Here is a 27,039-nt window from a genome sequence, read left to right as displayed (position 1 = left end):
CCCTCCTGCTTTACCAGGTCCATCTACACTTCATGAGCAAGGCGAGAATGTGACTATTCCCGCCCTACACGGACAAGATGCTGCCCCCTCGAACCCCAGTTTTGGTGCGGGGCCTTCTGCGGTCCTATTAGAAGCCAAAAATGCGCACCCTTCAAGCCCTAGTCTAGCTACGGGGCCTTCCGTGCAAGCTGCAATGCCTGGTTTTTCTAGACAAGCCGTAGGCCAAACATTGGCTCCTTTTCATGTAATATCTGAGCTATCAGCTCCCCGTCAAGTTTTAGTGCACTCTCCTCAACTGTCTCCGTCAAGTGCTTAGCCTTCCATGCAAGTTAGAAGGGTTTGCCCCTCTAGGCAAGTCATAGACCAACCAATGGCTCCCTATCATGTAATGTCCAAGCCTCCAGCTTCCTGTCAAGTGGTTGATCAATTTGAAGAAGTGAGTAAATTTTTTCAATCAAATAAGCTATTTTTTTAGCTGTTAGAGAGCCTTTTACTCTTTACTTTAGTCTTTTCACTTTTTTCTGTTATTCAGGACCGACTTATAGAAATATTTAAATAAAACTATTTTTCAACATAATACATGCATGCCGAAGACTTTAAATGTTATTTTCACTATAATTCCCCTCCCCCTACACCCCTTGTTTTAAATTTCACAGTTCCCTCCACTCAGAGATACCTAGATATAATGTAGTTTTTTTGCTTGTCAAAGAAACTGGTCTTTTTTAATTTTGCTTATCGCCTTATTTTTTCGGCCTACTGCAGACAGCTTTGCTATTTTTTCAACCTCATAATAATATTTTTTGCCACTTTCTAGTTTACTGTTAGAGAGCCTTTTATCCCGCCATTTGAAAATAATAGTGCTATTTTTCGCTAGAATATTTTAGTTTTCCCCGAGTTTTAAGGGACTTAGAAGTAAGCCTTTTTTTTACTTTTTATGCCCTTCTTTTCGCCATTTTTTCAACACAGTAAAAGCGTGTCAGTGATACTAAAGGACATTTTTCTCCCAAAGAAAATATAGCGTTCTCCCTTTTGAATCAGGTCAATTATTGCATACATTCAGCCAGCTGAATTCACGTAGCAAAGCCAAAAAAGGCACTTTATTCAGGTCATAATTTCTCATAGTAAATAGCAAGATCTTTGCGATATAAACTGCTTTGTCAACGAATGCTTGATCTTGCTTCTACAAATATTATAAAAACAATTTTCTATCGAAAGGAGTTGTGGCTATTATCAGGATATGGCCTGAAAGGGATTAGCTACAAAGTAAAGACCCAGGATTTTCCAAGGCAGATACAGCATTAGTTGGGAATTTTTTTAGGGGTTGTTTGAACAAAATCAAAACCTATTATGTTATCCTTTAGATTATATTAAGTTGGAACTTTCAGAATATATATAGAGTAGAGCAAATGCTACTATACACATACTGCTACTATTACTAAGCGCGTTTTAAATAATCCAATTTTAAAATAAAATAAAAAATAGTGTGAGTTAGACACATTGAAAATAAGCTATTTTCTTTCATAGGTTGTTTTGATACCTTATTCTATGGCGCCGTCCTAAACAGCTGAAGAAGAAGTCGTGCATGTGGATCTCACCAACAATTCACCATGGAATAATAATTCACTTGAAATACCAGATAATATTGACGATTTTTTAACCGATTATTTTAATGTTGATAATAGCGCAGTTGAGCAGGGGGACTTACCTTTGCTAAGTCCCTATAGAAATTGTCCATGAATATATAGATAGAATTCGTGCACTGCTAGAAAACCAGATTCAGTTGTGGGGGGAGGGGGGGTAGGGATTCAATTAAGGTTTCAATTGTTTTATAGATATTTTATTTAAACGAGGGCAAAAGCGAAGTTTATCATCATTATGTGCATACCGAGATGCAAGTGGTCTATCTGCATTTAGAAAATTTTGAGGGTGTTCTTATGGATTGGATAGACCACATTATTACCCATCTCGAGAATTATAGCGAAAACGGTAGCGGATCTGTAATTCTATATGTTGGCAATTTAAGCGTTAATATTTGTAAATTTAAAATAGATTTCATTTTAAAGGGGGCAGGTGGGGCGGGGGCAAGGTCTATAGTTTTAAAATATAATCCAGATTTAGAGGGTTGCAGAGGCAATCAGTGAATCTGTTTCGAAACAGGTCAAAAATGTTTCAAGTACGCTTTCCTCATATAAGCATTTGAGCCTCTAGCACATGACGCTACAAAGAAAAATTTAGAATATTGGGCTGTGCATGGTAACTTGGGGTCCTATTCTCCCATTGTGAATTTTTCTTGTTTAGAGGGAAAATACCCAGTAACACTAAGGTCCTTTGATATTTTTGAAAGCGACAATGCCCATTTAAATATTGGCGTTACTGTGGTTCAATATGAAAATGAATTTGAGGAGGGAGTTCGTTTTAAAAAGGAGGAGGTGGTGTTCCCAGTAAGGAGTCTGTCAATTGAATTGTGTGGTAAAGCTTTCTAATTTAGTTAATTATTAATTCAGTAAAAATATATAAGACGCAAATACGAAGTTTAGAAATACCACTTTTTATTAAGATAAGGAATATATCCTGCCAAGTTTCTGCTTAACGGGAAATTGAGAAATCACCACTTCCTAGCTATTGCATCGGTTGGGTAAAGGAAAGTGTGGTTGATAAAAATGTAAGAATGAGACATTTTATCGGAAGGGGGAGACTGATACTAACCTTATGCCGGACTCACCTCTGGTTCGTTGTTTTTAGAAATACCTTGGAATTTTGTCGGACCATTGTAAGTGTCTAAGTATCTTATTATATATTATTGTAGTTTCTGAGACTTGTGGTCTACTTGGGACAGCCAGTCCCAGTAGAAAGTATATATCTATTATTATTATATGTTAAATGAATAAAAGTATTGTATTTTAGACAACCTCTCTACAATCTACCTTTAGCCCCTCGAACATACCCAGTCAGTACGCCTCATTAGTTCGGTCATAGCCTAAGGCACGCTACCAAAGTTTAATTGCCTTAGGGCCAGAGTTTACCTCCCCTATAAAGGGAGAAATAAAGGCATCTACGACTACACCACCCAAATACCATAAAATACACCTTACAAAAACTGGTGGCCGTTGAAAAAACTGGGTCGAGGAGACAAAATAAGGTGTCAAAATACAAAAAAAAATCGAAATGACCGTATTAGAGGGGGAAAGTAAATGTACTTCGCTTTTAGCGGTGCTCGAATTAGCAAAACTTAAAGCAGCTTTTCTCGAACTTTGGCTATTAGAAATAGATTTGTATCCCCTCAAAAATTTGGGTACAATAGATATAATGGAAAAAAGACTCAATCAAGGATTGTAAAATAGAAAAAAAATACAGTATTTAGTTTTTAGCAAGTAGAAGTAAGTGTATAATTAGTAGTTTTATTAGTGTTAGTAATAGCTGCAGTGTAGTAGTGCCGTATGTGTAAATGAAAAACAAAATCTAGCTGGACCGATGAAACGTTGGTAGAAACAGAAGAATTTTAGGCATAATAGTAGCAAATAGGGTCCTAATTCAGCTTTACTACAGGTACAGGCTATGGACTTATTGTTCAAGGCTAACACTGCTACAATGTATCAAAGGAAGCACATAAATTGTGGTCCGAACAATTATAGGCTAGAAGCTGCCATTTGCGAATGTTTTTAGGAGTGGATATGCTTCGTAAATATGGCATTTTACGACGTAGTAAGCATTACAACTTTATTAAAGCTAACCCGAATACTAGGTTAGCTGTACAACATCAAAAGCAAAGGGAAGATAAAGATACATAAATATATAATTAAAGTACTTGAGGAAAGGGATGGACAAAAACGAGAAAAGTAACCTTATAAGTAAGAAAACAAATGTGGAAGCTTAGCAAAAGTCGCAGAAGGAAGCAAAAGAAAAGAGTTGTTACCCAGCTCTGATGGGAACTCTGCATAAGGCGAGAAATTCGGTGAAAGAAACCATTAATCACTGAAAATGGAGGCATGGGGAAAGGTCTTAAAAGGGTCTCCTTTACCTACACAGAGGACCTTCATCTGAATAATGGTGTTAGAAAAAGTTCAAATTCTGAATTAGCCGCACAAAATGCGTCCGAAGAAAGTTCTAATTTGAATTTTAAGCCATGGCTGCTTTCGAGCCATGTACATGCAAAGCTACCAGTGTATGAAAACTGTTATGCTCGTTTACATAGAATATAAGCCACATTAGGACAAACAGAGAAGGCAATGCATCCTTTTGGAATAGCTAATATTGATAACTCTGGTCCGCTCTTACGGTTACCCAATGACAAATCATCCCCAAGTCTAGTCTGATTATAAATCAGTAGAGTTTAGTCGAATATCAGGTAGAGTGTATATAAGAAAAAACACAGTCTGATAGCAGAAGTCAAATAGACTGAAGCCAATAGTCCCTTATATTCAAATTAGCCTATAAGTAGACTGTATCCAGGAACTAAATCGAAATAATAGTACGGAAAAAAAATAAAAATAAAACGAGTAAAGAGCCGCTAGGGAAGTATGTATATTTTCCTTATTTTAATCAGTATGTAAATAATATCAAACTTTTCCTTCAATATATATCGCCAGTTAAAGAATTACTACCGTCACGTTGAAAAGAAATTCAAAAATTTTTTTAGCCTAAATACTCGTAAAGATTCCCAGAAAAGAAATAAGCTCTAATCTGAATGACATCATAGCTTCCTGCAAAAGTTTTGTTTCCGAGACGAGATAAAACTTCGTGAATTGTGCAATGACAAGACTTGTCAAAACGAATTAGGCTACGTTCCATAAAAGAAATTAAGTAAGGCCACGTAACTTATAAATAGGTGTTGTGAAACTATTTAAATTATACATATTTAGAATCAGCATTAAAAGGCGATTCTTTTGATATGTGTATTGGAAAAATATATTTTGGGGGGATACTCAAAAGAAAAAAAAAAAAAAAACCGAAGGAGGTTAATCTACTGAAATAGGGTCATTGGAAGCTAGAAAATTTGGTGTGAGCTCAATCACTGCTGGTCTCTCGTTGTTAAGTACATGCAATGCATCTACTGACCTTTACCTCTCTGAGGTGACACTTTCAGTCCAATTTGAAAAAAAAATTGTTTTGAAGAAATTTAAAAATAATTATAATGGCAAAGGCAGCAAGAGTTTACATTATATGGCCACTAAATGTACAAACTAGCTGTAATCTTGTTATAAATAGTAGAAGATATAATAAATTAAACACTTACCAATAAGGACTATTTACATAAACAAGAAGCCGTAGATAAAATGGGTCACAATTTAAAAAGTATAGCACAGTGTAAAGCAAAGTTTTCCCGGGTAAAATTGATTTCACATATTAAATAAATTCACGACGCACCATTAACAGAAATAACCTGGGTGAGGACATTGCAGGTGAAAAACACCAATGACAGGACAATTGGCATTTAAAAACGAAACTGCTAAACGTCTTGTCATTGGGGGGGATCCACCAAGCTAATATAATTGATATTAGAAATATCGGTCAAACTGGAGAAGGTTTGGGCTGAGTGTTCGTGTAAAATCCTTCTTGCTAAAATAAATAGCAGGAGGAAAGATTTTACACTGGCACTAAACCCATAAACTTGTAGAACAGGGTAATAGTCAAAATATCACGAAAGGGACAAATTACACTCAATGACTATATAAAACTAAGGCGCAAAAAAAACTGAAGATAATACCAGACGTGAATAATATAAAAGATTATAGGGAAACCACATAGGCCTAACCACTATCTCTAAACAACTTTTGGCACAAAATAGGCACTAATTTTTGGTAAAATACCACAGACAAGGAATATGAGTCTGCAATGAAAACCACACAATTGTGCGGAAATCAGGATATTGTAAAACGTACATTTTTATAAATAAATGAGAACTAGAAAATACGGAGCAAAACTTGATTAAAAATGTTCTAAAAATCAGCTGGAAAAAATACAGTACTTTTCTAACACTTTTGTACAGAAAAAATTGAATAATGTCAAAAAATATACAGGTTGCTAAATTAGACAACACCCCCCCCCCCCCAACCTCTCAAAAATAAGGAGATAATGAATTTGACCATAGAAGGGCCATTAGAATAAAAACTTGTAAGAGCTATTGAATAAAACATGAAACATATAAACATAGGCTTAGAAAAGACCTATCTTACTGGAAAAAAAAACGGAATAATAACTTGAAAAAAACCCTTAGGCTTCAATGAAGTAAAGAATAAAAAAAAATAGAAGGGTTCAAGTTGAAAATATAGCCAAACGAATGTAAAAGGAAAAGAAACTGAATGGAGTCAGTTAAACTCTTATACGCATATATTGAACTGACCGAACGAAACTAGTATGAAAATTGTACTAAATAGGTACAAAATAAGTAGCATTAATTGTACTAAAATTGAAAATTGTACTAAATAAGTACACAATAAGTAGCATTAATACTATGGAGCCACCAGTACAGTGGTTAACGTAGGCTAAAATTAATAGAAATATTGGAGAAATGCTCCAAGTAAACAGGAAAAAATTTCGGTCTCTTATGTGGGAGTCGTTTTCAGAAAATTTACTAACAAGGCATGATCAAATAAAAGAACGCACAACAAATCCGAAAGGACTTCAGATATATTTGAAAAAAAAAAAAGGCCACTAAAAGCTGGAAAGTTAAAGAGCAAATAGTCATTTTCGCTTGTTTGTCTGAAACTAATTTACTAGGTGCCATTAAGTCCAGGTAAGTTTTTGTTTCGGAAGGGTCACTTCTTTTTATAAAGAAATTACCCAAAAGGAAATTGTGGCAACAAATAAAAAAAAGTGTGGCACTACTATAGATGATTAATTATTGTGTGTGCAGGTTCAGAATAGTCTTTTTAGCTGTAGCCCATGACAATTGGACCTGGAAAGGTTATAAAGAGCTACCAGAAGGCAGCCCTGGTAAGCAAACCTTCAGAGTACAGGCACGAGTCAATTGATAATAGCATAAGAGGTATAAGGTGAACAGCTAAAATTTTTAACTTAGCAGATCCATGCTGTAAATGAAGCCTTAACCCAAAAGGACATTAAAGCTGAAAAAAGAGAGATTACAGGCAAAAACGTTATAAAACTGTCTCAAGTACCAAAAATTCTAAAATAATTAGAAAGCTCAAAAGTCTGAATAAACAAACAGGCATATAGTAAGCTATTGACAGTTAATAACACAAGTTGTTTCGGAGTAGAACCAAAGTTGTAAAACAAAGATAAGAAAATGTATATAGTCATATATGCAAAGTTATATAGTGGTAACAAATGTTGTTGAGAAAATAAATACAATTATAAATGTATTTTGAGAACTTTTATAAATATGAAATTGTTACTGTAAAAAAAAAAATTGTAGAAATATAAATAGCAAAGTTATGTTATATGAACTATTTCCAAGCCCTTATATAGAGGCTAATCACAGTTATCAGTTATAGTGCAATAATCTATTTGTTGGAGTTGCTTTTGTTTTGTAAATATTTTAATTGCAGTTAGGACTTATCATATAAAAGTCTTGACGGACTTAATTAAAAGTTGTAAAAATAACAAATATTGCAGTGATTAAATAAAGTATTAGGGTACATATTTATCATTTGTTTTTAACAATTAAGTTATATATCAACATAACTTCTATTAATACACACATATATAAATATATATATATATATATATATATATATATATATATATATATATATATATATATATATATATATATATATATATATATATATATATATATATATATATATATATATATATATATATATATATATATATATATATATATATATATATATATATATATATATATATACATACATATATATATATATATATATAACCTAAATTATCCATGTAAATATAGTGAATTAAATGTTGAGTATTTGTGTTTTTTATTTTTATATCATTCAAGAAGTATTCTAGATTAATACTTCATAAGCAATTAACAAAACACTAATTGGAATTAATGCTAATACTAGTCCATACCGTGTTTTATTTTTTTTAAAAGCTTTAAGTTTTAACCAGTAGAAATATCCTATCTAGTTTTGTGAATTAAAAAAAAATACTTGTGTAAGCTATTACACTATGCTTGTATATATATATACTATATTTTTATTTTCTTTAAGTTTTAACCAGTGATTTAATGCAATATATAAATGTTTGACATCGAGTCAACGTATAAATATATTTTTATTGTAAAACTATCTGTTCAGTGATTAATAATTATATATTAAGAGCATATACCCAGAACATACCCAGTCGGTACGCCTCATTAGTTTTGTCATAGCCTAAGGTACGCTACCAAAGTTTAATTACCTTAGGACCAGAGTTTACCTCCCCTATAAAGGGAGAAATAAAGGCATCTACAACTACACCACCCGAATACCATAAATAACACTTTACAACAATTGGTGAAGCACTGGGTTTGGTTGTTGTACACACCATCTAGTGACCCCAATGCAATTGGCAATGTTAATCCTATTACAGACATCAGTAGAGTTCTGGGGGAAGGTAAGAATAAAGGGGCACGTTTCTACTGTCCAACATGCCTGTCACGATTTCATAGTGATTTAAAACTACGGGATCATATGAAACATTGTAGACAGCATGGCTACCAGTCAGTTGGAAACAGTTTCGGGGGGTAGGGCCATTTTACGCTTTAAAAATTTTCAAAATACCCTCCTCCAGAGCAATAAAATCTCTTTTGATTGTGAGGCGAAGCTAGTGGAAGTGAACGATCCTCGATTTCCGAATCGAATCAGAGAACATCGAGCTATTGCAGTTTCCTACGCCCACGCGCAAAGAGACAGTTCTAACACTATGCAGTTGTTAGAATTAGTCGAAACGTTGGATGAGGGTGATTGCATAGTCAAGTCACTGACCAAATTAATTGGCATAGCTAATGGAGCTATTTCTCGTTTGAGAAATACCAAATCAGCAGAGAAGCTAGTGCTTCTGGAGTAGAAATGGCAGGTAGTGAACAACGGGCATACGTGCCTGAATAAAATCAGGTTTTTAGATTCGTTTAGTTTTTTCCCCAAGGCATTAAGTCAATTGATTCAAGTGCAGAAAAGCAACAATTTTGATAGTTTTCCTTTGGTTAAACAGCACTTTCCAGACAGTGAAATGTATTACCTATTGACCTGTAAAGGTGTTTATGCATACGACTGTTACTGTTCTGGCGCTCGCTTAAGCGAGGAAAAACTACCTCCAATTGAAACTTTCTATAATTCACGCACCAACAGTAAATGCAATGCCGCGGAATATGAATTTGCCAAGAAGGTGTGGGCTAAGGGTAATTGTAAATATGGGTGGGATTATTGTAGACTGTACTTGGCCAGTGACGTCTTAACTCTGTTAGATATTGTCTGCAAGAACACCTTTTTGTAGAAAGATCAATGAGGGGTGGGTATGTTTTTCATGGAGATCGCGTTTTGACAACAGATCCAAGCGGACAAAACAGCACTGGTGTAAAGTCAAATGCAGTTTTCCTGGACATGAAGTCGCTGTATCCCTTGGCAATGTCTCACCATTCTTTTCCGTGTGGGAACTATAAATGGCTTGAGAATCCTTGTGAGGTATCCGACATTAACACTGTCGAGGACAATGGGACGCAAGGATGGTTCTTTGAAATTGACGGACACATTCCATTGGTGTTTCATGATTCAGTCAGAGATTTTGTTTTCCCCTGTATTAATTGACCAGTGACCAAGGACTCACTGACTCCATACGACCGATCATTGGTTGAGGATATGGGGATGCACTGGACACCCTCCAAGCAAAAATTGATTGCAGATCTGGACCCTAAACATAATATCGTTGTTCATCATGTGCTTTTGCACTGGATAGTGAACAATGTTCTCAAGATCACGAAAATACATAGGGTCCTGCTATTCATTCAATAACCCTATTTGAAGACGTTTATCGACACCTTTGTCGATAATCGGTCTCTGGCAAACAGTAAAGGAGAGAAGGAAATGTACAAGCTCATTCTAAATTCAGCATTCGGCAAAATGTGTTAAATCGTACGGAACAGATCTCGTTGTGATGTCGTGACTGACCCCCAAAAGTGTGCACGAATTATTGCGAACCCCAATTTTACATCGTTCACGAACATAGAGGCAAGCATGGTTTTTCTACACAAGAAAAAGAGAAATGTGGTACTGAACAAGAATATAGCAGGAGGTGGTTCAGTACTTGAAATTTCCAAAAAACTCATGTTGTCGTTTTTTACAATGTGTGCAAGGTGCACTTACCCAGAGAAGGGGAAGCTCAAATCTACTGCTGGGATAGAGATTATCTTCTGTTAAAAGTAAAAAAATAGTCTTTATTTTGAGATATACATATTTAGGAGCAAATAAGCTTTCAGATGGACTTCCCTAACTGGAATCCGTCCCTCTTCCCCGAGTTGGTGAAACGTCAGGCCCCCAATCAACTACTCATTTTAAAATCAGAGAAGGGGAGTAATGTGATATCCAATGGGGTGTTCCCGGGTCCTAAAGTTTATTGCGTTGAAACTCATATTAACAATGCCCTATGATTTTTATGTGACTTTCATATCCAATATTTCTGATCGTCTCTACAATGACTTGAATAGAACAAGTGATTTATGGAGGAAACTCTCCCCCGCCATCAAATTCGATGATGGAAAGTATGAAGTGGCTCTTGTCAACTGTATTCTCAAAAATACAAATGACATCCGGAGAAAGGATCGTAAATTTGAGATAAAAGTTATACCATTTGATTGGTCACTCTTTGCCGAGTATGAATGGGTTGAAGCACTTAAATATAGTGAATATCCTCATGTCACATTGAAATATAAAGAATATGGTAATATGACGGATTTTTGTGCAAAAATTAATAGAAAAATCTCATATCGTAGGAATGGTTCATTCCATTTTAATTATTCAATGGAATACGATAGGATCTACATTACCTCACCTATTGACACTGAAATGATTCATCTCAATGATAATCTGAGAGATGTTCTTGGTTTTAAACAGAACATGATCAATGGTAGAAATGCTGCAACTGTTAACGGGATAGATAATGTTATTTTCGCTGATTATCGACCTGGTTTCGCCTCAGATACTTGTAATATTTCTCTACGCTTCATTTGTGGCAACGTCTCGGGTTGGCAATAGCATTGTTCCCCTCCTACGAGTTCTTGAACGAAAAACCAATCAAGAACATATTCACCACTACAATATAAAGCTAATTCAATATATTCCCGTAAACACTTCCTATTTTGAACTCTGTCAGTTAACACTAAGAACTGAATTACGTGATCCCCTAGCAATATCAAAAAGTTTGGCTGTGATTACATGTCATTTTCGACCCATAGTTCAACAAGATGTCTAATAGAAAAGTGGTAAGTATTTGTCCTGATATTGACTGCTATGTTAGTACTCTTGGCCCAAGACAACAGGGCAATGGAATGGACTATTAGAAAGGTCGCTTGTCAATGTCTGGCTACGGTCTTGGCAGTTGGTTTGCTAAGCTGTTTCGCTCTGCACTACCTCTGGCTAGAAAATATATTGTACCGGCTGAGACAGATTTTGCATCCTCTAAACTATACGATTGGAGCTCTGGCAAGGATTTAAAAAAAAGTGTTTCGGAAAATCTTAGGTCCAGTGTGCGAACCCTTGGCAAGAGATTAAAACAAAATGGAAAAGGTTTAAAAAGGTCGAGAAACAATGCATCACTCATCAGTCTCTACTCAGGTCAGAAACGAAAGACATCACCCCTGTCCAAAAAAAGAAGGAAAAAGCCGACACGCACTGTAAACAGTAGAAAAAGAAGCCCCAGGAAGAGAATTGTTAGACCGAAACTAGACTTCTTTTCCTAAGATGTCATACCTACCGCATAAGGATTCCCAACCTTCAATCACCTCCTCATTGAATTTGTTCAATGCAGAAAATATTGATTTGAGTGTAAAGCATGGATACTATGAACAATTTTATCCTCAACAACCCCTCTCCAATAATATCCACTTTCAAATTTATTCCAATGAAGAATACGTTATGGACATTTCATCGACATTTATAGATTTACAAATAATAGTCCGGAAATCCAATAATACATTGCCAGTTCTTGCCGATGGAATATCCTATAAAAATTGTGTATGACATAAATTATTTCATCCAATCAGTATCTACATAAATGGCACGCTGGTGAGCAAAAGCAACAATCTCTCAAATTATACAAGCTATATGCAGTTCATGCTGATGACACCCAAGTCATACAAGGAATTGAGAGACACCTCCAATGGATATGAATATATTACTAATACTGATAGTACAGATGCACTTAAAAATGCTACAACTAGTGAATTACATCTAGTTGGAAAAATGTATCATGAAATATTTAATATACCCCAATGGCTACCACCCAATATTAAAGTGGATATAAAATTGACACTTGCACCATCCTATTTCATATTGAGAAAAGAACTTACTGCCAATCCTGATGTAACTCTCACCCTCACTTCGGCAATACTACATGTACGCAAACAACAAGTCAGGAGTTCTGTTGCTTTGGCAGTGGAAAAACTGAGAGCCAGTGGAAATAATATTAAACTACTTGTTCCTCATGCAATCAACAATCAACGTCATATTTCCACAGGGTCACGCACCTTCACCGACTCATCCTTTATCAATGGCGAAATTCCATCAAAACTGGCCTTGGAATTTGTAAAAAGCGCTAGTGCAATAGGATCGTGGACTGGATACCCAAATAAATTTGAAATGTTTGGGCTTTCATCTCTTGTCTGCAAAGTAAATGGCATCCCACTCTACAATCTGTCTTTTGATAAATAATATAGAACATTGTATGAGTTGACCATGCAAACCCTAGATCATGATTCACAACTATTTGAAAATGGTATAACCCAAGAAATCTTTGCTAAAAAACATGGTTTCATTGTATTGGATTTGTCTGGCACCCAGGATATGAGTATAGTACGTACGGGGAGTGTGTGTTTAGAGTGTACATTTGCCGACCCGTTAGCTGAGAGTATTGCACTAATCTCGCTAAAATCAATATAAAACCTGCTGAGAAATCACCCCTGTGAGCTGTGTTCAATTAGACCTTGTGCAACCAATGTCAATCAACTGATCAGTTTACTTAGTATGGATCCCTACTAGTTCAAATATAGATCCTACTTTTTGTCCTTAGACTACTTTTGAAAAATTTTCTTGGAAAAGTGCCAACAATACCCTAATTATTGTTAATAGCAGTCCATCGACCTTGAAGACAGGTCATTGGTTGTGTATCTTTCAAACAATGAAGACGATTGAATTTTTTGATCCTCTTGGCCTACCCTATACATTTTATACTCCACACATCAGCAACTATATTGAGAGCAGTGAGAAAACTATTATTCAAAATCGGAAGAGAGTGCAGTATCTGACGACTAAAAGCTGTGGCTTCCACGCACTACCATATTTTGTGTTCCGATGTCGCGGCTATACTTACAAGCAGTTTATCAACATTTATGTAGACAATCCACGTCTGAACGACTTTATGGTGGAAAATATCCTCTCTGACCTGTATAATATAAATTTCGGTGCCCTACGAGTAAAGTGCTTAAAAAATGTATGTGAATTTTTTTTATTAATAAATGAAAAATGTATATACAACAATGTCTTTAAATCTTCACTTTAGATGTCGTCTTCGGTGTATAGGCAACTGTCGTGAACCACTAAAGCCCGTGAAATCATTTGGATTCCCTGTATATTGATCTTGATGGGCTGCAAAGTCAGGGTCACATTTTCTACAGTATAATGTAACTTCACTCTTGTCATTTCTCTTTGTACAGTCAATGATACTATTTGCATTCATATTATGAAATTCACGAGTTTCAATCTGTCTATTTGAAGCAATATCACATACAGTGTTTTCAAATGGTGAATCACATTCAGTAACTTCCAAACAGAAATCACTAAGTATATAGTCATAATAGGCAGTGTCGTCACAACGATGACGTAGAAATCAAATTGTCTTGTTACCCCAACAGTTGAACCGTAGACCAGATTCTTCCTCCCAGAATAATTTAAATCAACGACGATACTAATCTCGTAGAAATAAACTAAAAACACGTTTGGGATTCTTTCCAATCATAGCGGGGTAAGTATTCTCCCACTGATCACATTTGTTAAAGTGACAATTGGAGCACAGATGTCCTCTAGGGTGAGAGTCACAAATCTCTTCAAGACATGAATTACATACTTTAATTTGTACTGCATAGCCTCTATGTAATTTAAAAGGATTACATAATTTGCACTTTTCATTATAGTCATCAATAATTGTACAATTCTCACATGATGTCCAACTGCCAAGAGTGTACATGCTAAGTGGACATGTATAGAACATTTTTGGTTTCCAATGTCAACTCTTTCACAGCTAAAGCGAAACTGATCACCCTAATTTGATAAATTCAGAGGGAGGAAAGGTGAGAGGAGTAACTCTGTGACGTCACCTCTTTCGAAGGCGGAGCCATCTACATTGAATCTATGGCAATGTTTTCAAAAGTATATCCACGATATTATACTGCTTTGTTCCAATTAATATATCAATAAATTGAGTATAAGCATTTGAGTCACATCGACAAAGTTTCATACAATAGTCCAATGGGGGAGAATTAGTTTTCATTTTATTGTCAAATGTTTCCCTAGAGAATATCCTTCGTTGAAGGGATAACTCGAGAAAATTATCATCCAAAATCAAATGTTTGTCCATAAACACAAGATTCGATCTGATTCTCTCTTTCTCAAAATTATTCATTTTTCAATCCTATCACTCTCACTGTTGACTCTAGACTGCCTATGATTCGTTAGCCTAACATTCTAACAAAAAGAAAGGGAATATTTCCGATTTCGAAACAATTTTATTGTATAATTACAACAATAATACTACACATGTACAATTAGCGATACAGCTTATTGTCTTCTATAGGCTTCACTAATGGACTTAAAGCACATTGAAGTCTATTCACAAGCGCTATATCAACTTTTGCAGCGAAGCATAATTGATCCTCCATTTTAAAATTGCTCAAGGATATTACATATCTTGCATATACTTCATCTCTTTTCAGACAAAGCTGTGATCCACTCGTGATTTCCTCCGCAATGTTTGGGGCTCTTGTATCATTGTTACCAACTCCACTATCAACTTCTAATAGGATAAACATTCCACTCATTATTATTACAAATATATCCTAATAAGTAAAGTCAAACTGTTCTCACTTCTTTGAAATCTATTCACACACTAATAAAAACTATAGCAAAAATCCTTTCCTTATATTCTCTGCAATCCTGTCCCACTAATATTTCCGACTCCCTGATTGGCTTAGAAAAAGACAGGGGATCCTGTTCCCCTTTTGTGGATCAATACATTCACCGCCGATTATGTAAATCAATTTCCCAGAAATCTACTTCCCCTCTTGTCCTAATCGATTATGTAATCAATTTCTCAGAAATCCAGTTCCCCTCGAGTGGATCAATACATTGTCTATGTGGTTAGAATTCAATGCGCATGTGCAAACTTCGCCCCGGAGTCATTGCACCTAGAAACAACAAATAACTCGACCTTGAAAAAGGGGGCATTAACCTTATTAGACTCGATCAATAATCGTTGAATAAATTATAACCTGTCAGCGTTATACTCAATTATAGATGGCAGCACATGTGTTCTTACGGCGTCTATTATGCCCTCCCTACTCATATTACTGGAATTAATCTTGAATGTTAATGTTCAATCATTTGAGATAACTGTTTAAATGATGGAGTGTAGAAAAGGTTTGAATGGCGAAATATGAAATAATTCTTTTGAGTAAAGGGGGATAGGGTCTAAAGTCAAGACTCAATTTTAAGCACTATAACTATGAAGAATAGGCATTTTTGTACAATTGGGATTCTAACAAGGCATTATATGGCCTCATTTCTGCTAAAGTGTATTTAGGTAGACATTGTTAAACTATGTTTGCTATTAAGCTATGCTTTTTAAAAATGTGTTTTTTCCTACTTGCAAATTGCTTTGACTTTTAGACTGTTTTTAATTTGAACACTATCTTTAACTTGTTGTACGCTGGTAGAACATAATGAGTGAACACAAACTGGACTCTGGAACAGGACTGCTTCGAAAATTCTGGGAAGATATGCTAAATTTTTCCAGAAAAAACGAATAGGATAGTCTTAGGTAATCGTTTTAGTGTTTTGGGGAAAAACTAGAAATTTTGGCCAAAAATTTGGCTTGATTATTACCAAAAAGATTGTGTTAAATGTGGCCTTATTACCAATCCCCTTGGTAATAAGGGGTTTGACCTGAATTCCTAGGGCTATCATCAAAGATATTTTGGATTACGAATGTTTGGTCAAACCTTGTGGATAAAGTTGACATGTATAAAACAAAAATATTGTTTTCTAACGAAGTAAATGCGCATTTCCAAGCTTAAAAATCAAAACAAATTATGAGTCATGGTTTTCAATATTAGTTAGATAGCTTAATGTATCTTAAAGTGTAATCTCTCTTGTACCTAGGTTAGAGTCCACGAAGTGAAAGAATCTATATCCATAAGTGAATGTGAAGATTCCAGCTGTTTCAAGTTGAATAATGATCCACGTAAAAAGGCATGGCTTTACTTGAATCCAATCCCATCATCGATGCAGAAAGCTTCTATCCCTGATTTGGCAACAAAAAATATAACTTGGAAAATGTTGACAGATGCTAAGCCGAAGACGAAAACAGAGGAAGAATATTTCACAAGGTATGTAATAATGGTGTGGGTAAGCATTGTTGTAGTGTAGTACTCTCATTAACATCACACAAGAGTATTAATGTAATATAACACTACTGCAGCGGTGTTATATTAGTACTTTCAACTGTGCAAAGTCTTGATGCTGAATCCAACAACCTCACCAAGAATTTAACCTTCTTTATTCAGACTATTAGGCTACTCACTTACCACTACGGGGTGTGGCTTATGCTCATTTAATTTTTACAAGTAGAGTCATTTAGGCATAACAAGTGCCGAGCTGACAGGGCTGACATAAAAGCTTGATATGTGGATGGAACTGAATGTTCTTAGGTCAAAAGTGCTTAAATTATGATTATTCCTAGGCTTGAGCAAGCCCAAGCACAAACACGCACACACGCACATTCTCATCGCAAGTATTCAGCTCTCGTAAATAAAGTATAACGTGGCCATCTTACGCTCTTTATGGTCAGATACAAACGCTATACATTACTATGCGTGTTATTGCTGTTGTAAACGCTATACAAAAAATAAAAATGTAAAAAAAAAGATACGAATTAGCATTTTGGATTTGTTTAAATTTGTTTTATTTTTTTTATTTTTTATATAACCATTGTGTTTTTTTCTACTGTTATTTTCTTTTAATCGTTTCCTATTATAACTGTATTAAATGTTTTCCAAATAATAATATATATACACATATATACATTTATTAGTTTAATTCATTAATTTATATTTACATCCATCATAAACACAGAAATTGATGAAAAAAACAGTAGAAAAGAAAAAACATAAAACATACACTTAATGGTACAGACATATATCATATATATATATATATATATATATATATATATATATATATATATATATATATATATATATATATATATATATATATATATATATATATATATATATATATATATATATATATATATATATATATATATATATATATATATATATATATATATATATATATATATATATATATACCTATCTTTAATAGGGAGCAATAATTGTGTATTTATGTATGTTCTCCAATACGGCTCCATTTTTTTCGGGAAAACTGGTATATAGGTCAAAAGGCTGAGAAAATTCGTTAAGATCCTTAATTTTGGTTTTTTAAATGACGCCATGTGCCATGTTAGTACATCGTATGAAATCATATATGACATCATGTAAGCATTTACTTACATGATGTCATGCGTAGCATAAATAAGATTGTTGGGTTTCCAACACAACAGTTATTTATATAATATAATGTCTTATGACATCACATATTGCATCATATAAGCATTTTCTTATATGGTGTCATGCATTGCATAAATAAGATTGTTGAGTTTCCAACGCAACAGTTATTTGTATAATATAACGTCTGTTGGAAGGCCCAAAAAACGAAAATTTGCAGTTGCAGCTACTATAAATGATGATTCTTTGGAACCAACACCTGAACTATCAAACTTGATAGGATGTGAAATTTGACAACCTGGACCATCAATTGCGACAGCAACAATACGGATATCTAAAGCAAAGGCCATTGCTAAATTGTCTGAAGTAATCTAAATCCAAAAACTTTTCTAAAACGAAAATGAAGAGCAAAGACACAGGCGGTTAGAAGATATGTGAAAACGGCTATTAGAGAGTGTTAAAAACAAAAATGAAGAGCACAGACACACGCGGTTAGAAGACCTACGACACCGATCAGGTGAGCGAGTCAAAAATGGAAATGAAGAGCAAAGACACACATTACTTTCCTTTTACTTTCAGCGGGAACCAGACGATGATCCATCCTGCCCGGCACCAATGGACGATGGGATGAATGACGTAGTCCAACACGATCTGTCAGCGGCAGCCTCTTCTGCAATTATCAGCCAGTTTTTATCCCAACGACGTCCGTGTCGTCGGAAGCCACCCCAAGGATCAAGGTCATTCTTGAATGTCTGCAAACATTCTTCCTTTGGCCACCTGGTCTTCGTTTCCAAGTTGGAAGGGGGTTGCAGGTGAGGTCATCGCGGGATATAGCTGGTCGTCGTAGTGTATGTCCCAAGAATTTCAGTCGTTGTTGTTTTATGATTACCGAAAGGTGGGCCTTCTGGGAACAACGCCTTCGAACCTCAGCGTTTTAGATATAAAACCATCGACTGACCCGTAGTATGTGTCTCCTGCAGTGATGGTCAAATACTTCTAGTGAACGTGTTTCTTCGGCCTTTAAAGGCTAGTTTTCATAGGCGTACAGCAGGGTCGATTGAACAGTTGCCTTGTTGACGTTCTTCTTCGTTTTGATGCTAATTTCATGTCTATTCCAAAGCGACTTCTTCATGCTTGTGAAGACACCCCATGCCTTTCCTATTCGAGCTCTAACGTCAGCTTCTGCACCTCCGTTCGGTGTTACGATAGAACCAAGGTAGCAGAACTCTTGAATAGTCTCGATGGTTTTGCCTTCTAGTTGGATATCTGGGTGGTTTGGGGTGTTTGCTTTCATGATTTTTCTTTTAGGCTTGCTGATCATGAGGCATCGTTGTACAGGAGACATCGTTGACTATCTTTTGGATCTCAGCTGACGAGCTACTCATGAGACCCACATCGTCTGCGAAGCCAAGGTCTGCCAGGGTGATTAGGTTGTCTTCTTTCTGACCGACGACAAAGCCTTTGTAGGTGCAAATTAATTTTGCCATTATCCAGTCTTTTATGTAATTGAACAGAGCTGGCGAAAGGGGGCACCCCTGTTTGACCCCTGACTCAAAGTCAAATTCCGTTGTTTCGCACTCGACAGTTCGGACTCTTGTGACCGTAGGCTCATTGGCTCCTTTGAGTATTTCGATCAGGTCTGCTGGGACACCGTCTTCCACCATGATCTTCCGAAGCTCGGTCCTGATAAGGGAGTCGAAAGCGACAACAAAGTCGATGAAGGCGACGAAAGCAGACAGTCGATGTCTCTCGCTCTGCTGTAGGATGAAGTGGAGGGTAAAAATATGTTCTTGGCAGCCCTTGCCAGGTCTGAAACCTGCTTGTTCTGGTCTTGTCAACTTGTCTCAGGCGTCCTTGAAACGGTTGAGGACGATTATGCTAAAGACCTTCATGGCGTGGTCTATTAGTGATATACCTCGGTCGTTTGAGCATACTGCCTTGTCTCCCTTTTTATATATCGGTATAAGTACTGAGAGTTTTCAATCTTTTGGAATTTCTTTGTCGTCCATACCTCAACTAGCAAGTCTTTCAGCTGACATAATAGTGTGGGGGATAATTTATACATCTCTGCTGAGATGCCAACCTCTTCGGGGGCTTTGTTATCTTTCATGTTTTTCAGTGCCCGCAGAACATCAGCAAATAACGGCGGCTGTAGATCTATCTGTTAGGGTTCCTTTGGTACACTCTGGAAATCAGGTAGACCACACGGAGCTTTTTTGGGATTAAGGAGCTCGGAGAAATGTTCTTTCCATCACCCAAGGCGGTCTTTTTCCGTCTGAATAAGGTTGCCCGTTTTGTCTGTCAGGGAGTCTCTGGTGATGGGTGACTTGCCTGTCGTTTCCCTCAGTAGCTTGAATGTTTTCCTTAGGCCATGTGATTCTGCTGCTTGTTGCATATTAGAAGCCAATTTTGACCAGTATTTCTCCCTACCGTAACGAGCAGACTGCTTTAACAGCTTGCGAGCATTTTTTAGGGGTTTTTAGGGTAACTGAGTAAGGGTTGTTTCTTTTCCACTAGCTCAGTTATTTTGTCCAAGATCCAGAGCCTTTATTTCCTCTTGGTGTGACCTAGAACCTGTTCAGCAACCTCTTGTGTCACGACTTTCAGCTTAGGCCATGTGATTCTGCGGCTTGTTGCATATTAGAAGCCAATTGTGACCAGTATTTCTCCCTGTCGCAACGAGCAGACTGCTTTAACAGCTTGAGAGCATTTCTTAGGGGTTCTTGACGGCCACTGAGAAGGGGTTGTTTCTTTTCCACTAGCTCAGTTGTTTTGTCCGAGATCCAGAGCCTTTATTTCCTCTTGGTGTGACCAAGAACCTGTTCAGCAACCTCTTGTGTCACGACTTTCAGCTTAGGCCATGTGATTCTGCGGCTTGTTGCATATTAGAAGCCAATTTTGACCAGTATTTCTCCCTATCGCAACGAGCAGACTGCTTTACCAGATTGAGAGCATTTCTTAGGGGTTCTTTAGGGCCACTGAGAAGGGGTCGTTTCTTTTCCACTATCTCAATTGTTTTGTCCGAGATCCAGAGCCTTTGTTTCCTCTTGGTGCGACCAAGAACCTGTTCAGCAACCTCTTGTGTCACGACTTTCAGGTTGGACCATCGGTCTTCGATGTCTGTGTAGTCAGTAAGGGCCTCAAATTGGTTGTTAAGCTGTAGCTCGAAATCAGCCCTGATCTGTGAACTGAGTTGTTTTGATACATCAAACCAATTTGTTTTTATCTTCTTTTTGTGGGTGCTTAGTCTTTGAATGAATTTACGGATGAGAAGAAAGTGATCGGAGCCATTTGTTGAGTCTGTATCTGCACCTCTGTAGACTCTTGCATCCAGACATGAGCTCCCCCAACGTCTTCCGACGAGGACGTGGTCGATCTGGGCTTTGGTGACCCCGTCGTTTGATCTACGGGTCACAAGATGGTGCTTCTTGTGCTCTAACTGGGTGTTAACCAGACATAAGTTATTTTATTTGGCAAGCTGTAGCAACCTCTCGTCGTTTGAGCGTCTATCTCCGATGGTATGGCGTCCGATCACTCCTTCGGTGTTTGCATCTGGTTTACCGACCCTTGCGTTAAAGTCACCAGCGACAAATAGTATGTCGCGTCACGGGACAGTGTCAAGTATTTTCTGCAGCTCAAAGTAGAATGCATCTTTGGCATCATCAGGGCTATTTCTGATAGGCGCGTAGACGGACAAAATAGTCACGTTACTAATCCGGCCTTTAAGTCTCAGGGTAGAGGTTCTTGCTGACACGGGTTGCCAAGAGATGACGGATGAAGCAGAAATTGGGTCCAGAAGGAATCCGACTCCGTGGAGACCGTTCCCATCAGTCGGTCCAGAGCTGTAGAATTTAAATGTTTCTGAATCCGTGAGGTCAATTGATTTTGTCAGTGTATCAGTGTGTCGAGACCATACTTTTTCATTTCATTAGAAAGGAGCATCTGAGTTGACACGGCCTTGCAACTTCTTGCATTTCAAGAACCAATTTCGGCTACCGTGGACGCCGTAGTATTGATCGCTATATCTGAATCTTCTGTATCCATTGGTGTTTCATGGGAATTTCATAAGCGTGGATACACGCTTAGAAGAAAAGCGGCGTATCAAAAATAAAAAGAAAGAGCAAAGACACACACAGTTAGAAGACATGCGATACCAATTATGTGAGCAAGTCAAAAATGAAAATGAAGAGCAAGGACACGCGGTTAGAAGACATGTGACACCAAGAATGTAAGCAAGTCAAAATGGAAATGAAGAGCAAAAACACACGCGGATAGAAGACATGCGACAACTAACATGTGAACGAATCGATGAAAATCAACCTGGGCGGCGAGGACCAAAACGTGTCAAAATTTAAAATAATAGTGATGATGATTGGGTTTGGTATTTTGACATGGATAAGGTAATCAATACCTAGAATGTCAAAAGAAAAACAAAGGTTCGGCGATATGTATTTCATAGTGACGAAAGATAAGCCGAGGTAAGACGAACTAAACAAATTGAAAATGATTGCAATGATGATTGGGTTATTAATTTTTACATAGATAAGGCCATCAATGCCTACCATACCTTTGAAAATCAAAAATATGGACTAGATAAATTCTTGGAAGAAAAAGAAGTGTTTGTTCCACCACCTGAACAATTAAAAGAAACAAAAATTTGGCGATATGTCTTTCATAATGACAAAAGACAAGTAAAGGCAAAAGAAGAAGTTTTTGTCCCACCCCCTAAACAATTTAAAGAAAAACAAGGTGGTCGTCAATGCCTTCCATACTCTTGAAAACCGAAAACCTATACTAGATAAATCGTTGGAAGAAAAATAAGTTTTTGTCCCACACCTGAACAATTGAAAGAAACAAAGGTTCGGGGATATGTCTTTCATAATAACAAAAGGCAAGCAGAGGCAAAAGTTAAAGGTCCAATAAAAAACATATAATTTTACAAAGGCACCACTTCTAATTTCAGGTCCATTTGGACGTCAAGACATCAAGAAAAGGCTTAAATTGTCTGCGTTTAGAAGACAAGCGACAGTGAGAATCTATATATAGAAGCCTGCCGTGTGCCGAGTGCCAGGGCCCGGCGGCAAAGCCACCGGGCTTCCGGTACTATATATATATATATATATATATATATATATATATATATATATATATATATATATATATATATATATATATATATATATATATATATAAATAAATATATATAAAAAAAAATATATATATATATAAATAAATATATATAAATATATATATAATATACAATATAAATATATATACATATATATAAATATATATATATATACAAATATATATAAATATATATATATAATATATATATATATAATAAATAAATCATATAAATATATACAATATATATATCATATATATATATATATATATATATATATATATATATATATATATATATATATATATATATATATATATATATGTTCTTGTAAAGTATGTCGGTATTTAATATCTGGGCTCACTGCCAAAAGTTGCCCAAACCAGCCACTATTAGTTTGCTTAAAATATATATAAAAAAAAATAATAGAAAGTGATTCCCTTTTCATTATTATTGTGAATGCATCTTTTGAAGCCAATAATGTGTCATGCTAATTTATGAAAAAAGATTTTTTTTTTTTTTAATGATGTCAGAAAAGTTAAGAATTCATTCTTATTTAATTTTACAGATTGATAGAACTAGCGAAGCAGAATATTAACCTCAAATTGCACGAATCCAAAATCTCTAAGCCAATGGGAAATGCTCCACGTCAGCTCACACGACGTTTGGCCACATCAGAATTTAAAGTTAAATCTTGCCCCATGTGTCTTGAAGAGTTGTGCTGTGGTGAAGTCTGTATGACTTTTGGATACGAACCTTTTGCAAGAAAAATATTATCTATCACCAATGAAGAAAGTAAAAAAGAAGACGTTTTGGAAAAGAAAGTAGATGTGCCTTTTCGTATGGGCCCTCCTAAGAAAAAGTTTCCCAGAAATCACCATTTAAAGTACAAAATTAAAAGTAATAAACCACCTTAACCACTTTGCTAAGGTTTTTTTTTCTGGTGAATAATTGCTCCCTTTGTAATTACAAATATTTATTTCAACAATTATATTGGAAAATGTCCATATCTGAAAATTGTGTCTATTCTGAAAGACAACCGTGTCTATTCTGACAAAAAAAACACAATTAGGATCCCCCACTTCAAAAGATACTTTTCTTATTCGTTAGCCTTATCTTATTTACTCTCATTTTATTTCATCTTCTCCTGGTTTACTTCATCCTATTTACCACTTTTTTTTACCTTTTTTTTACTTTTTCTTATTAAATATACCACTTTTTGGATGGATTAGTTTTACTGCAATATCTTAAAAAACCTCCATTTCTGAAAATTACGTATTCTCAGTAGGAGTTTAACCCCCCTAAAACCCAATTCTTCATTTATTAAATCTATTTTATTTTATTTCCAATTTTTTCTGATAGTATTACATCTTGTGACAATTATGTATCCTTTTTTTTTAGCTTGGTTTGATTTTACTCCACTATATTGACAATAGTCATTTTTGGGAATTGTGTCTTCTCTATTAAGCCCAGTGCCACGTTCAGGGTCACATTCCCATTCAGTTTAAAATAAAATAAAAACTACTAAAGACTTTAGCGTTGATTATGAATCCCGTTCGTAATTTCTCAAGCTGAAGTATGTTCGATGCATGAAATCTATGATTGACCATAATTTAAGGCATAATTTGTAGTTATATTGTCATTTTTTATGGGTTTTTATTTTACTGAGTATGTCTTCTAAAAAACATACATACATATAATTAAACTTTGCTATTTGACAGCTATTGTTTGCTGGTATATGGCATGTGTGTTTGGAACTTGTGGTAAATTTTCTAAAATTGGGTTTATAGTTCGTTAGCTCGGTACTTACTATTTCCCTAAACTTTACGAACTTCATTGTTGAAAAAAGTGACTATTAAAGATATGCAGTGCCCAATATGGACACTGTTCTCCAAGCAGCTTTTCATTAATTTGGGTACTTTAGTCGCAGCACTAGCTTTCAGAACTTATTTGCAGATTGTGTTGATGTGTAATTTATTTTGAGACTGTGATTAAATAAAAATAAGTTTTTTTTAACTGAAAGTAAGGAGCGACATTAAAACTTAAAACGAGCAGAAATTATTCCGTATATGAAAGGGGCTGTCCTCTCCTCAACGCCTCGCTCTTTACGCTGAAGTTTTTTATTGCTTTAATAAATAAAGTTGTTAGACAGAGTCAAACTTTAGAATAAAGAGCGAAACGTTGAGGAAGGGACGGCCCCTTTTCAAAAGCCTGGATACTTTGGTCGTGGTACCAGTTTTCAGAACTCATTTGCAGGTTGTGTTGACATGAGATTCATTTTAAGACTGAGATCTTTTCGAAATTCCAATAATTTCATGTATCCAATGGCAGTTTTGTCCAGAAATCAGCTTTGAGGAATCAATAATTCATCTTTACTAGCGTCAATATTTATTGATTCACAAGAAAATTTAGAGAAATGTAAAAATTATTCAAATCATCAAATCACAAGTAAAAGTCATTGTATAATTCTTCTAATTTAATTTCTTATTCATTCAATTTCTTATCATCCCTTTAAGACAGTCTATTGTTCAGATGAGGAGAGAGGTTGATTATTTTTGTAGTTAGGTTGCGTTTAAAGTCTGAATTTTTTTTAAATAAAACTTAGATCGTTCGAATAAAATCAGCAACAACTTTATCTTCTGCTTGTAATTCTAGGTTGAGAGATTGTAGATACTTCGTTATATCAGTAGAGAATATAAATTCATTAATCCACTCATCATCCTTTAATTTCGTGTTTTTAAGTTTTTTTTTAAGAAAAATATAAATTATTTACTAACTCTAATTTTTTATCTTACGACATTATAATGGTACATTAGATATAAATACAGATTATTTTTTTTTTTTTTTTTTTATCTGTTTTTTTGTTTGTCTGTTTTTGCCAAAGCTTGATCATATCGGTCCAATGGCCTTAGAAAATAGAAATACAACCTAATAAAATGGAAATTTCTAGTGCCCCTTAGAAATGGCTAAAAAGATTGGCCACAGACAAATTGGCTTTTTCTGCAATGTTTTGCCACAAAACTGAGCGGCATAAAACTTGAAAATTTTGAGAGAGCCAGTCAATTTTAAATTATCGAAATCGTATATATGAGCTGCTCAGTTTCAGAAGATCTAATGCCACTGTGCTGTATTCTCTTCCAAAGAATCACGTAAATCATATAGAATAAATGGTTAATAAAAGAAATTATTTTATAGGCTCATTTAACTACGTTGATTCACTTCATAATTGACAAAATTATGTACAGGGATATATAATGAAGCATCAGCCATTATTGAGGAGGACTGCTGAGCCCTTGTTTAGAAGGAGAGGGATGTATGATGTCTTAGAAAGTGCATACTTGCCCAACTGCTAAGAAGTGTGCCAAATGCCCAAATTTTCTAACCTTCCAAGAGCCCTCAGATAAATATAGAAGAGGGTCCGAGGGAAACAAAAATATTTTTAATCTCCTTTCATTTGTACTAGTCCTGAATATGGGTGCTGTAGGGTGATATTGCTACTATTACTACTAAAATCTCACTGTAGAACCAAACCGCCTCTGGTAAACACAGCCACGTACGGTCCTCCTCCGTCCCAACCTATTTAGCACCTCCCTCTTTGCACTCTTCCAAGAAGTTTCCATTTCACTTAAGCCTTTCCTTTCGACATCTTCCCACCCCAGCTCCGGACGATCTACTTTTTGTTTGGTCCTAGACGGTTGGCCAAAAAGGGCAACATTTAGCAATCTGTCATCCTTCATCCACAACCGCGGGTGGCCTGATACTGCAATAAGGTATTATTATTAGTAGCAGTAGTAGTAGTGGAAATTTCTAATGTATTGAAAACAAATAGTGCGCCGAAAAAAGAAACGGACAATTTGATTCAGCAAGCTTACCTTAGGAATGTTTGGTTTAAATCCCAGCTTGTTACAAAACGCCATCTAATGCCTTTTCAGTTATGATTGCCAAG

General features: G+C 35.6%; 1 protein-coding gene across 1 annotated transcript; it reads left to right on the top strand.

Moving 5' to 3' along the window:
- Positions 1-370: 370 nt before the first annotated feature.
- Positions 371-24,476, top strand: LOC148947253 (uncharacterized). Its single transcript, XM_089096547.1, has 3 exons — positions 371-436; positions 16,557-16,783; positions 23,662-24,476. Exons 1-3 carry the CDS (start codon positions 371-373, stop codon positions 24,008-24,010), a joined length of 642 nt encoding a protein of 213 aa, XP_088952673.1. The 3' UTR covers positions 24,011-24,476.
- The last annotated feature ends 2,563 nt before the right edge of the window (positions 24,477-27,039 follow it).

This window comes from Artemia sp. Qi Xiang Cuo, chromosome 11 (genome assembly GCF_049724085.1).
Source record: "Artemia sp. Qi Xiang Cuo chromosome 11, ASM4972408v1, whole genome shotgun sequence".
In the NCBI taxonomy this organism is placed as follows: domain Eukaryota; kingdom Metazoa; phylum Arthropoda; class Branchiopoda; order Anostraca; family Artemiidae; genus Artemia; species Artemia sp. Qi Xiang Cuo.
This window is presented reverse-complemented; position numbering and strand designations above follow the sequence as displayed.

Excerpts from the sequence above, each read along its gene's own strand:
- LOC148947253 (XM_089096547.1), top strand. The coding sequence starts at position 371 with ATGGCTCCCTATCATGTAATGTCCAAGCCTCCAGCTTCCTGTCAAGTG. Across the intron at positions 437-16,556 it reads TGGTTGATCAATTTGAAGAA|GTTAGAGTCCACGAAGTGAA; the intron begins GTGAGTAAATTT and ends TCTTGTACCTAG. Across the intron at positions 16,784-23,661 it reads GAGGAAGAATATTTCACAAG|ATTGATAGAACTAGCGAAGC; the intron begins GTATGTAATAAT and ends TTAATTTTACAG.